General features: G+C 40.8%; 1 protein-coding gene across 13 annotated transcripts in view; it reads right to left on the bottom strand.

Annotated features, from left to right (window-relative positions):
- The window catches only part of YAP1 (Yes1 associated transcriptional regulator), a 137621-nt gene that overhangs the window by 33946 nt on the left and 89241 nt on the right, over positions 1-14434 (bottom strand). For 7 of the 13 annotated variants that reach the window (XM_053310402.1, XM_053310404.1, XM_053310408.1 and 4 more), the window contains one exon: positions 1033-1226. In XM_053310402.1, coding sequence (XP_053166377.1) covers positions 1033-1226 — 194 coding nt within the window. The remainder of the gene's footprint in view (positions 1-1032; positions 1227-14434) is intronic. The other 6 variants (XM_053310403.1, XM_053310405.1, XM_053310407.1 and 3 more) reach the window with 1 other exon arrangement.

Here is a 14434-nt window from a genome sequence, read left to right as displayed (position 1 = left end):
TAATTAGCACATTCACACGCACTCTTGGCTAGAATCCAGTCAAGCCTTAGCAAAATGTGACGGTGACAAACTTCACAATTGCTTATGCGAAAGCAAAAATTCTATTCATTGCTATTAAAAACAGCAATATCATCAAATAAAACTACCATGTAAATCCAAGATGCCCAACCAGTTGTTCTGAATAGACTTGAGTTCTCTCAAATCAAATGCAAAATTTACACGGAACTCACTACAAGATGCTCTAGATGGAATTTAAAAAGATTAAAGCAATTCAGAGAATCAACCCAATGGCTATAAACCACAATAGCTAAATTAAATTTCCATGTACAGAGGCAATATGCGTCCATATTGCAGATGCTAGAGAGAAGCAACAGGGGAAGGCCAGTATCTTCATGTCTTGCCTATGACCTTTCAGATACATTTGACTGGCTGATGTTGAAAACAAAATGATGGAATAGATGGACCTTGGTCTGATTCAAGGCAATTTATATGTCCTTATGAAGAGCTGTGCTTTATAGATGTAGTGTAGGAAATGTTTAACAACCAAGGTGAGACATAGCAAGGTTAGATCCATTCTACAGGCTCTTCCAACTTCACAGTGGAAGAAGTCAGTGTGAACAATACATGTAGAACATTAGTAATTCTGAATGCAGCCCAGCATCTCTTGGACCTGGCAGGTTGTAGCATCCACATAGCAGAGTTTAAAATTTGCTTTTAAGTGACTTAATGCTTGTCAATGCAAGGAACCAGCTCTGACACCATGGACTGCAGGAGAAAACAAACCAGCAAGTCCAAATACACCAGACGTCTTCTGAGGAGATATATTCACATTTGTGCCCGTCTTGTTTACTTGCATCTACACTGCTTGCTTGGATAATTTATCTGGGGGAGGGCAGGGTTTATTTGAGGTGGGGAATCAGAATTTTTAAGCTTTCATACCTAAGTCCCCTGACACTTGCCAAAACTACAAGTTCATGAGTGAAAACTCACACATGCACACACAACGGAATATAGTGGAAGTGTGTTTCTAACCTGTGGCCTCACCTGCCGAAGCAGTTCTTGATGTTTCAGCCGCAGCCGCTCCTTTTCCATCTGCAGCTGCTGCAGCCTTAACTGCTGCTGTTGATTGGAGTTGCCACCACCCAGAACTCCACCTGGTGGGCTTTGAGGGGCTAGTGGAGGTGGCTGCTTCACTGGAGCACTTTGGCTGATTCTCTGGTTCATAGCTGTGGAAGCAAACAACAGGGCAGGCATTTTAAAAGCAACTTAAGTCATAGTTCACAAAGCTAGATTCCGTCTATAGCATGTCTCCAAAAAGAGATAAGGCAGACGACCAAGACAAGAGTAAGCCATGCCTCACAATGCCAAAGCATGTCAAGTAATGACAGGAATAAAATTAGTTTGTGTGCTTTATAAGGCTCACAGATACTTTTTTGATGGAAAGATAGCATATAAATATTTAAACACAATGGCAACTTTAACTCCAAATAGTTGCAATTCCAGAGATATGAATCACCCTCAAGTTTGCTATTTATATTCTCCAATCAAAGTGGAGCTTTTCAGATTCTGACAAGTTTGACAAGAACCTCTAGTTTATTATTTTTGTAAAGTGCCTAGCCCTCATGGCTGCAGCTCAGAGTCTGAACATTTTCAAGAAACATATGATGAAGTGGTATTTGCACCCATCTTTCCCCTACTTCTTGTTTACCACCTCTCATACTTTCTGAAAGTTTCAGAATTTTTGCTTGCTTGCTATCTTCTTTAGGAGAGAAATCAAAAGGTTGCTAACTCCCATGGTCTGAGCCTTGTCTTCTCAAGAGTTGCTTCCAATCTGGGAGAGTGGTCCCAAAGTTGGGAGGGTGAGGTTAAATCAATGTCAAGATCAAAGCATGGGATAGGGAGGGACTGGAAGAGAGAACTGGATGTAGCTCCATTGGGCTTTATTTTTCTGAGTTTTCTTGGCAAGATCTCAGAAAAATAATCAATATCTTTACAATCTGAAACTATCAAAAACAGTTGTTGCTGGGATTGTAACCATTTCTTGGGCTTATAAGAAAATGTGCATATATAGGTGGACCACATTATCTGTGGGGGTTCCATTCCCACAGGTAACAAAACCGTTGATAATAAATAATTGAGTCTATGGGAACACAGGGGTTAGGTTCCCAGACTAAAAAAACCCCACCAAAAAACCACCAAAACAGGCCAAATAAAGTGTCCTAACATGCTCCATGGGCTGGGAAGGTAAGTTCCCCTCTCCCCCTCCCTGCCCTTAGGGAATCTTTGTTTGTAAATGGGAATCCTCAGTGGATTCCCAAGCATTGAACCAAACCATTTACAAGCATTGAACCAAACCATTCTGCAAGCTGGTTTGGTGGTCGAACCGGACCAGGCCCAATTCGGCCGGAACTGGACCCGGCCAGTTTGAAATTGAACCGAACCAACCATACCAGTTTCATGCATATCCCTAGTCCTGGAATAGAACCTAATACCCCATGGCAACCCTAACCATGTGGAGAGCCAATAGTCTATAAGCTCCAGCTCTGTGGAAGAGATAGTGGCATGTTAAAACAGACTTAGAACTACTACACAGGGCCATGTTTCTTTAATGTACTTCGTATTCCACCTTTTAGGAACAATGCCTCACAAAGTGGCTTTTAATGAGGGTTAAACACACGTGCGCAAACACACACACACACACACACACACACACACACACACACACACTTACGCAAACACATTTCTTCAAGCAGCAGGTACCAAAATATTTTTAAACACATAGAAGACATGCATCTTCCCCCAGATTCGGTAGTAGAAGTTTCATGTCCCAAAGTTAATTCCTTCCTTTGGGATGTTTTTATTGAAGTCTCCAGTTCACACCACCCTGTCATCGGGTTTTTTTGTGTGCTTGTTTTAAAAAACATTCAAATTCAAATAAAGCACATCTAATTATACATTGTGCAGCATACTAGTATACTTTTAGGTACTATAGACTGGGTGGCTCACGGAAAGGCTTCTTTATACCTTATGCTAGAACAGTGTTTCTCAATGATTTTGGAGTCATGAACCGGTACATTCTTCGTGCACAGTTTCCCGGACCAGCAGTTAGTAAAAGGGCTGCACCCCTCGCCGCCACCCCTACCTGCAGTGATGTCATGTGCAAAGGGGGCAAGGCCCAGGGTCCATGGAGCCGAGGCGAGCTCTCCAGAGCTCATTTCTAGGCAGGCAGCCCTCGCTGCTGGGTAACGTTTATTTTATTTTTATTTATTTATTGTTAAATTTATATACCACCTTTCATTAAAAACAATCCCAAGGCGGGTTTACAAACGTTAAAAAACTTTTTTAATAATAAAAATGACAGTTAAAAGCATTAAGCTAAAAATATGACAACAAATCTGATTTAATATGTATAAAATACAAACATAAAAACTGTACACAAATAAAAACACACAGAAGCAGCAATAAAACAATCATGTAAAGACCTGGATAAAAAGCCAAGATTTAACAATCTTTCTAAAAACTGTGATGGAGTCCGAGGAGCAAATGACCACTGAGAGAACATTCCAAAGTCTGGGGGCAGCAACAGAGCCCCCTCAGATGATCTCGTCAAGCAGGCAGCAACCCTTGGGATCAGGCGGTCCCTCAAGTATCCCAGGCCCAAACCGTTAAGGGCTTTAAAGGTCAAAACCAGCACCCTGAAGCACCTCGCTTCCTCAAAATGAACATTATCCAGCAGCGAGGGCTGCCTGGAAATGAGCTTCAGAGAGCTCCAGGTGGCGGCTCCTGCCAGCCCAAAATTGTTGTTTTAGGGGAGATTTTTTTTTAGCGATGCCTCATAGACTGGTACCCAGTGCCTCGCGGAGCGGCACCAGTCCATGGACCGGTGGTTGAGGAACATTGTGTTAGAACACTGCATGAGAAGAGGTGGCCTTCTGTTTGCTCAATCTTTTTCATAAGAAGAAAAATGAAGACTACTACAGAATCTGATTATAGCACTGTGTGAATTCTTGTGCAGCCCCTTGTACAAGCAATGCTGAATGCTAGCAGCCATTTTCCTTCTGCTCACAGTTCTTTGGATCCAACCTGGATCCACTGAAGACTGGTGGGGACAAAGGACAAAGCCTTTTTGACAGCTGCACGCAGTTTGTGAAATTCCCTCTTCTGGGAGGCCAGTAGGTTGCCTTCCACCAACATTTTCCAGAACAAGGTAAGTATCTTTCTTTTCCATCTAACCCACAGTTAGGCAAAAGGGATTTTCCAATGAGATTTTCTGAGTGGTTTCCACTATGATTAACTGCTAACTGTTGTTTGTTGTTGTTGTTGATATTATGAATTTGTGTCATTTACAGTTTTGGTTGCCTCTCTGAAGGAAGAAAGGCAGAACAGAACACTTAGTTCTACATAGAAGATAAACTACAGAATCATGCTTGCTAAGCATGAAAATGAAGCAAACTTAGGGGTCAAGAATCCATAAAAAGATGGGAGAGAGTTCTTCATTCAGTCCATAATTAAACCTATAGAATTAATTGGCACACATGTTCAGTTGGCCATTAGCATAACTGGCTTTTAAATCTGATCTGATAAATCCATGGCCTATAATGGATTCAGTATATTCATCAGATGCATATGCCTGATTACCAAATACTGATAATTAGACAATCTATCTATCTGTTAGATGTGACAAACTGGGGATTGTTGTCTCCATCACACCCTACTTGTGAGCAAAAGGCCTGACAATGAAACAGAGATAGGCTTTTTGTCTGAACCCATAAAGTAATTACAAAAGCAGACAATGTAGGAAAAAAAGATAATCCAGATAATGTGTAGACATGGTGGCCTTTAAAGAGGAATTTGTACAATATATATCAACTTGGTTTGAGATCTACGTTTCAAACACCAAGGATTTCAAAGCAAAAGAACTGAGCAGAAATTTGAAAAACAGTAGTTATAGGAAACTTTAGAATAAAGGAAAAGAATGGTTACTTTAAATAGCTGATTGCCTTGAAGATTTTTTTCTTTCCCCCTTCTTATTTCAGTAAGATTACAGCAGTGTGTATGACATCATCAAGGAAAACAATTATATATGTGTATAACTGAAAAATAAAATAAAAGGATCCCTTAAGAATAACTTGAACATAATAAAATACTACTTGCTGGGCGGGGGGGGGGGGGGGCGGGCGGCGCGACACCACCTTCTTTTAAGGATCTCTGTCCCCACCCCCACTCTCTCTCACAAATAAAAGCAGCGACAGGGTAACTTTGATCCTATTAGAACTGACAATTTAGTATTTTCAAGAGAACAATAATATCGAAGCAAGAGGGTCAGAGAGGTCAAGCAATTAATTTTGGTGACCTCCTCTGTCCTGCAGGGAAAATAGCTGCTTTCAGTCTGCCTGTTTAGTTGGGTTGACAAGTTGAGTGATCTGTGGGCTACTCTGTAACACAGGAAGCTGCCTTATACTGAATCAGATCATTGGTCCATCTAGCTCAGAGAACTGACTGGCAGCAACTCTCCAAGGTTTCAGGCAGGAGTCTTTCCCAGCCCGACCTGGAGATGCCATGGATTGAACTTGGGATCTTCTACACGCAAAGCAGATGCTCTACCACTGAGCTACGGCCCCATCCCCTAAGGGGAATATCTTACAGCAGACAGAGTGCAAGTGCAAACCAAGGCCGTGAAGGCACAACCCGTTTATCAAAGGGGACAATTCATGCTTGATACCTCGAGACCGGTTCTCCACCGCAAACATATGCCTACTGAAAACAAAATCCTCAGTATTGTCTACACAGGCCAGCAGCAGCTCTCCAAGGTTTCTTTCCCAGCCCTAGCTGGAGATGCTGCCAGAGACTGGACCCAAGACCTTCTGCATACAAAGCAGATGCTCTACCACTGAGGCTAACCCACTTAGGCTTTGAATAATCAATTACATTTCAGATATGTATGTTAGAAATAAATCCTGATGCAGTAAATACCAGTGCTGTGCACTTTACAAGTGCATCATCCAAAACATATTGTATTGGCACTTCAGGTAGAAAAGACAGTGCAAAAGGTTAGGGTGCACAACCACTTATGTAAGCAACACTTCCCCCCAGCTCTGATTTTAACACAGTGCAATTCAGATTTTACTGTACTTTTATGCAAAGCGGACCAAGCCTCAACTCCTATAAGCACTATATAACAATATTGGCTATGATCTGACCAAACAAGTGCCAATGCAATGGGAAAAGCACCAGGGGCTCTGAAAAGCTCAACTCACTAAGCTACACTTCTGGCTCCACAGTTGGGGAAATTTCAACAACCTCCGCTTCCCCAAGAAGTGTTCTATGCCAGGGTCATGTAGCCTTCAGAGAGAGATTTTCAGGAGGCACAGAAAGATTTTTGGGAAAGGGAAAGTTGTTGAAATCCATTCTCTCTCTGTCTCTCTCTCTCACCCCCCCCCCCAATGCAGTGTTGGTCTGGAACTCTTCCGAAGCACAGGTATAACAGTGGTGCTGCTTCTCTGGCCGCATCTGTGCTTTGTTAGTCAGGATGTCAGCCATTAATTATTATGTGTATAGCAGAGTACTAGATCTCATGATATAAGGTAACAATACAGAAGCGGCTTCAAATTGAAAACCACAGGAAGGCTAGTATAATAAACTCCTTGTTCTGTAAATTTGCTTGCCACTTCTAACAACATTCATGATGACAAAGGCTCTGCCTTTTGAATTTGTGATGAAAGATTGGCTTTTCACCTGCTGTACAGTGACATACAGATACTTTTGCACCCAGAGTAGTTTGCAAAAAGCAAATGCTTTCTTTCTTGTATGCATCAACCCCAAGTCCTCACTGATTGCTGGCAAAAAAGAATGTATCCTATAACTGTCCAGTCTTGGATTATGTTTAGGTCGCATCAATACATATGCACACACTCCAAAAGACCCAACTCTAACTAAAAAGGGTCCAGACAGTTAATGCCTCTTGCTAGATAACACAGACCACAATCCAGTGAAACATACAGCAAGTTCCAGAATAGCATATACTGCTTGACAAGCCAGTTTTGAAACTGGGATATGTATCGTTTCAAAAGCAGCTTCCAATCTGGCACAAAGAGTAGCTCTAGAAGTTTAGAAGCTATAATATACACACACATAGGAAGCTGCCATATACTGAGTCAGACCATAGGTCCATCTAGCACAGACTGGCAGTGGCTTCTCCACGGTTGCAGGTAGGAATCTCTCTCACCCCTATCCTGAAGATGCCAGGGAGGGAGCTTGGAACCTAGCTGCTCTTCCCCGAGCGGCTCCACCCCCTGAGGGGAATCTCTTACAGTGCTCATACATGTAGTCTCCCATTCATATGCAACCAGGGCGGACCCTGCTTAGCTAAGGGGACAAATCATGCTTGCTACCACAATACCAGCTCTCCTTCCAGCAATCAGATGCACACAATTTGTCTTGTGTGCATCTAAACGTGCTCCTCAGATGGTGGCCACATAATATACATTATTATGTCAATGTGTTAAAATATTGTGCAACTTAGCTTTCTCTCTGTTGCTAGGAACAGCTACTCCCTCATTTTTTTCAACCAGAACAGAAGGGACTAATAAAAGGCAGCTCACAAACCAAATTCAGAACAACAATGACTGGGGGTGGGAGAGAAAACAGGACGCCAAGACTATAGCTCCTCCCTAGAGAGGTTCACTTCACACACTGGATTACATCCAGAATCTTCAAAGTCAGTTTAAACTAACCGAGCACTTAGGCAGAAAATCTGCTATTCCAATTACATATTTCAGCCAACTACGCAACTCCTAGGTCATCGAAACAAAATACATTTACGATAAATATAGGCTCATGCAGAAATTGTGCCAGTTTCCATTTCGGTTGTAAATAGACAACTATCAGCCAGCTCTACTGGGCTGTAGATCAAACTCAGGCTATTTTTATAGGCATGTGGCAAAAATAACCAAACACTTTCATTTGCCTGAGCATATTTGCAGCCAGCTCTAAGATGCGCAGTGACCAACATTTATGAGAACAATTCTTCCAGGAACATCTCCTACAAAAGACGTTAAAAGCAAGTGGGAGAGGCCCAAGAGCACTTCTTGGTCTCCGCACTGGCTCCATCTGCAAAATGGGAGAAAGAGGGTATGGCAACAGTAAGTATTCTAAATGCATTAAAGAGCAATTTAGAAGCAATTTATATTCAAGAAGTGTCCACGGGTTTAAGCAAACAAAACACATTGAAAGCGCAGAAAAGAATAGGTTCCCTTAAAACACACACACACAGAGATCTGAGCTGTGTCAGAGAGATCTACCAATCTTCAACTTCCAAATGAAAAAGGAAAAGTAAGGCTTTTTATAGTATCCAATGGTGAGCCAGAGGCACAGCCTTGAGTCACAGGTTTGTTTATGTTGCAAACTGAGAGTCCAGCCTGGCAAGAAGCACTTTTACAATCTGATATTTAAAGCTGCTGAGAGGAGTGATGTGTTCAATGGTTGAGGCGGGGGGGAGGGGGAGGAAATCCGTAACTAATTAAAGGAGGGAATGTGGAACAGAGAAAGCCACACAAATAAAGCCTGAGGTGTGCAGCCTTCACATCAGCACCTTGTTTTTATGAACCTTCAATGCCACTTCAGAGGCTCGGAAAGGTTTCTAATGATCTTTAATATACTTATTTTTAACCATCACCTGAAGTGAGTTGGGGGGTGGGGAGCATCAAAACAGCTTCCTTTATACATGAGAGCTAGGATTTACCAGTTTCCTGTTCCTTACTTTCCTGGCTATTGGGGAAACATTTAAATATGGGGCTCTATACCCACACACAGGACAAGCAGTGAAGACCTCACAAGCAGACAAGGAACAAAAAGGGCCTTTGTTTTGAGGAGGAAGAGGGATTTAGGCAGAGAGGGGGATTTGGAACAAGGGGTGAGGAAACAGCACTTTACCCATGTTATGCTTCTTGAAACTGGTTGCTAGACACTTTTTCATAGCAAGTAGAGTTTTAGGATAGATTGTTGTCTGTTTCAAGAGCATTCTGTAGTCAATCAGAAATAAGCTATAGATACCAGGCATATCTAACTCCTATCTCAAAGGAGCAGTGTCTTCCAATAACTGTTTTCCAATCTCAAACAAAAAACCCACTGCTCAGCTTGTCCATACACAAGGTCATATGAACAATGTAATCCTGTGCATGTTTCGTCAGAAACATGTGTTCAATGGGACCCACTTTCTAGCAACTGTGTTTAAAATTGCCGCCCAAATCTGAGCAAGTACAGACGTTGTATGGATATATCATACAACTAACATACAACTAAGATGCATCATTGTCACGTATTCTTTATTTCTAACAGTATGTTGACATATGAGAGTGTGGCCCAGAACTAAAACTTAAGTTTTTATTCCCACTTTCTCTGGAAAATATGCCATGACTTATTTAGGAGGAAGTATGCTAACCTTTTCTAAGATAGTAGTGTTGCTCAAAATACTCAAAGGACACTGGTTCTTTAAACAACAACAAATATTTATATACCGCTTTTGAACAAAACTTTTCAAAGTGCTTTACATAGAGAAATAAAAAATAAATAAGATGGATCCCTGTCCCCAAAGGGCTCACAATCTAAAAAGAAACATAAGATAGACACCAGCAACAGTCACTGGAGGTACTGTGCTGGGGGTGGATAAGGCCAGTTACTCTCCCCCTGCTAAATAAAGAGAATCACCACATTAGAAAGGTGCCTCTTTGCCCAGTTAGCAGGGGTCAGTTAAAGAGACAACTATAGAGACTTATAGGCCTAGAGTCTCCACAAAACTGGCCATTCTGGCAGCTGAACAAATGGTTCAAGGATGTCCATTTAACAGAATCCCACATGGTCACATCCCCTGATAACTGAGCAAAGAGGTGCCTTTTAAATAAGTGATTCTATTATATTTAGTAGGGGAGAACAACTGGCCCTATCCAATCCCCGCACAGCACCCCTCCTGTGGCTGATGGTATCTACTTTATGTTTCTTTTTAGACTGTGAGCCCTTTGGGGACAGGGAACCATCTTAGTAACTTCTGTTGAAAAGTAGTATATAAATATTAGTAGTAGTACGTAGTCGTCGTCATAATTCAAATACTTAATGCCAAAAGAGAAGCCATGATTCAAACAGAATGCCACAATCTAGCATGCCAGACTATCAGTGAATTCATGACATGGAAAGCAAGAGACTCAACACACCATCTACATGTTATATGCTCTTACAAGTGAACACATACATCACATAAAAAGGCCAAACATCATGAGGTAAGTCATATCTGCCAGAGTTCTCTACTAGGCAAAGAACTGAGTACATATTTTCCTGCCATGGAAACTCAAGTCTTGTGTTGCGTCCCAGGGATAGGACAGGTTAGAAAGTCAGATGCAACTCTGCATAGATCACAGGCTCTGCAATGTTACCATTCAGTGCCAAGCGAAACTACTTAATTAGAAATACTTCACATGATAAAGCACTTCTAGGAATAAACTGCTTCAGAAAACAAATGGAAGACCGCACAATTGAACGTTTTCCCCAAACACTCCCAAGCCCACAAAAAGCTCTCATGACCAGAAGAAAGGTTGTAGTATAGCCTCTCCCCGATGTGTTGTTTTCTATATACTAAAACAAAGACTATTTAGACCATCTGCAGTAAACAAAGACACTGCCTAACTTTAATACATCATTTGGTATTTTCAACATGTGGAGTAAATGTAGGCAGGTCCCTGGAATTTTTTCTCTCTCTTTTACATAAGGCTTTCACTGTCTGCATAATTCAATTAAGAACTGTTCCCTTGTATTCTCCACAAGGAAGGCCTAACAGAATTTATGACTAAGCTGTTTAAATTTTAAGCATCAGCATGATGTATGAACATAAACTGACAAATTTGCAGTTTATAATTTGTGCTACAATGCAAGTATACTATAATTTTCACTGACTACAACAACTACTACTACTACTACGAGTAGTAGTATAACTCACAACAGCTAGTACAACTCACACTTGAAGATGAAAGCAAAGTTCAAGAGCAGTTAAAATTAAAATACTGCACAGTATTTGTGGAACTAAAACTTACAAGTGTTTTGTTTCTTCTTGAATATTTGTTTTAAGAATGACACTCCAATCTTCCTCAAGACAACATTAGTAAATCCGGAGATGTTCGCAAAGAATTTACAACATTTATTTCTATCTCGGTTGTCTCTTATGACTCAAGGTGGCTTATAAGTCACAGTTTAAACATGTGAAATATGACACAAAACAGCCAAAGCTGTTCAAAACTTAAAATACATACATAGATAAAATACCAGAATAAAAAAATCTTAATTAAAAATGAGTTGGAAAAAACCAGTCAACACCAGAAGATGCACAGAGAGGGGACCATCCAAGCTTCATATGTGCAGTGGCCACTATGGACAAGACCCACAAAATTGCAGAATGGACTTGTGACAGTGTAAGAACACAAATAGGAGCAATTCTCAAAATGATCATACATGGAGGCAGGCTCATGTGGGGGAAGGTGGTCCTTCAAGTACCTTGGGCCCAAATTAAATCGAACAGCAATATCATAGCATTGCAGCCATCTTTTATGTTCATCGCTCTTCACATTTTACTAAGAATGAGAGACTCCTAGACTTATCTGTAGTCATAAAGACTCCCTCTGAAATATAATTATGTATTCTAGGATTTCATGTTTATTTTATCATATATCCTGTAGTTTTGTTATCAAGGGAGCTCTCAAGCTGTGGGTCAAGATGACTTGGGCTTTTCTTTTAAGCAATATATCTATAACCAATATTAGATTTGTAAGCTCTGTGCTTACAAATCCAAATTCTGTATCTACAGTTATGCAAACCAGCTTATTTCACATTATATATTCTTTTAAATGGAGACTACAGAAGCAACCTCTAGTTTCACCTCTAGTCCTCAGCTCTCTTCTGGCTTCTGAGATTTTACAAGGCACTGCACAACTTTTCAAATCATCTCCACAGCCATACGGACTAGGAGCTTGCTTTTTATACTATACATCAATGAACTTCACACTATATACTAAAATGTCAGAGTATATACGCATATATTTAAATCCGTGTGTGTGTGTGTGTGTGTGTGTATGTGTATGTGTGTGTGTAATATGTGTGTGTGTATATATATACACACATACATATATACATACATATACACACACATACATATATATGTGTGTGTGTATGTGTGATTGTATAATGGTTCTATACAGATATGGGTAGTGAGATATATTTAATATGCTACCATTTTGAAATTAGTTCTCAGAACTCTGAAAATGCAAGCTCATATATTTAACACTTCCTTTTAAACAAAAAAATTAAAACTAGAAAAGTTATCCAGATCTACTGGTAGCTCTATGGGTGATTAGCAATAGATTGAGGAGTCAGAAACCTTCACCACAAGTCTGACAACAACAAATAAAAACTGCAGGTAAAATGTTTTGTGCCATAATTGGCTTTGTTATAACTGCTTCTCTCCCAGCCTTATGCCCCTGCTCTGTAAAATATAAGTATTAATTAGTTGCATTTGAACAGGTCTTTGTGCAGCTCTGTTGGCCATTTCTAGTGTTGATAGATCCTCTGATCTGTGGTAGCTTAGACACAGTTCTCTATAAGCAGGCTATCCCAACATATTTATTCATTTATTACATTTCTATACTGCCCAAAACTTGCGTCTCTCTCATGACTCATGGGGTTCAATGTCCAACAAACTTGGTTCTCTGAGCCACCATTTTGAGCCTGGGTCTGATTAGTGAACCTTAGGGCTCTCATAAAAAACAAAATAGAGCCTGCAAGGCTAAAGGCTGCCTAATTTAAAATATTTCTCACAAGCCTAATAATATTCAAAAGGATCATGAACTACAGTACATCTGATTTTTCTTATACTTGGGGAGCTTCAGGCCTTGTAAAATGCCAATTTCTATGAATGCGTGCTAGGCAGAGAATAGACAGTTGCCTAAAAATGTGTGGCCAGGTTAATGTATTCCCAAAACTGTATTGTCACCACTTCCCCATGGCTGAATCCCAGGTTGCTCTGATATGTCTGAAGGATGCGTTTGCAGTGGAACCATACTAATCAGCCCCACCCCCCACCCCCACACAATTACCAGGTACCATCTTGCTCAGAGGGGAAGGGAGGGGAGGGGAGTCCCAATTTAAGAGCATAATATATATGACTTTAGAGCATTTTTGTTGCTTATTGTATAGGATTCTATTGATTCTGATAGTGTAAATGCTTTTATGTAAACCACTCTGGGAGATCTGACTGAAAAGCAGTATATAGACAAAAATAAAATAATCAGTATGATGCACTTGTAAAGAAACAGGTAGCTATCTGAAATAATTATAAGATGGTTTAATAGAATATAGGATAGGATGTTTTTTAGCATATAGGACTGAGAGCTGTAAGTTAATTTTATTCCTCAAGGATAAAATTGTTTAGCACCTAGAAGAACAGGCCCTGCTGGGAGAGAACCAGCATGGCTTCTGCAAAGGGAAATCTTGCCTCACAAACCTTTCGGAGTTCTTTGAGAGGGCCAACAAGTGTGTGGATAAGGGTGATCTAGAATTGACATAGTGTACCTAGACTTCCAAAAGGCTTTCGACAAAGTTCCTCATCAAAGACTCCTGAGGAAATTTAGTGGTCATGGGATAAGGGGACAAGTACATGTGTGGATAGCTAACTGGTTGAAAGACAGGATACAGAGAGGAGGTGTAAATGGAGAGTTTTCACAACTGAGGGAAGTAAGAAGTGGGGTCCCCCAGGGATCTGTACTGGGAACAGTGCTTTTTAATTTATTCATAAATGATCTAGAAGCAGGGGTAAGCAGTGAGGTGGCCAAATTTGCAGATGATTCCAAACTCCTTCGGGTAGTGAAATCCAAAACAGATTGTGAGGAGATCCAAAAGGATCTCTCCAAACTGGGGGAGTGGGCAACAAAATGGCAAATGCGGTTCAGTGTAGACAAGTGTAAAGTGATGCACATTGGGACAAAAAACCCCAACTTCAAGTATACGTTGATGGGATCTGAGCTGTTGGTGACTGACCAGGAGAGGGATCTTGGGGTCGTGGTGGACAGCTCATTGAAAGTGTTGACTCAATGTGCGGCAGCTGTGAAAAAGGCCAATTCCTTGCTTGGGATCATTAGGAAGGGGATTGAAAATAAAATGGCTAACATTATAATGCCCTTATACAAAACCATGGTGCGGCCACACCTGGAATACTGTGTACACTTCTGGTCACCACATCTAAAAAAGGACATTGTAGAACTGGAAAAGGTGCAGTAGAAGGCAACCAAGATGACCAGGGGCCTAGAGCACCTTTCTTATGAAACAAGGCTACAACACCTGGGGCTATTTAATTCAGAAAAAAGACAACTGTGGGGAGAGATGATAGAGGTCTATAAAATCA

The sequence above is a fragment of the Hemicordylus capensis genome, chromosome 3, assembly GCF_027244095.1.
Source record: "Hemicordylus capensis ecotype Gifberg chromosome 3, rHemCap1.1.pri, whole genome shotgun sequence".
Taxonomy (NCBI): domain Eukaryota; kingdom Metazoa; phylum Chordata; class Lepidosauria; order Squamata; family Cordylidae; genus Hemicordylus; species Hemicordylus capensis.
This window is presented reverse-complemented; position numbering and strand designations above follow the sequence as displayed.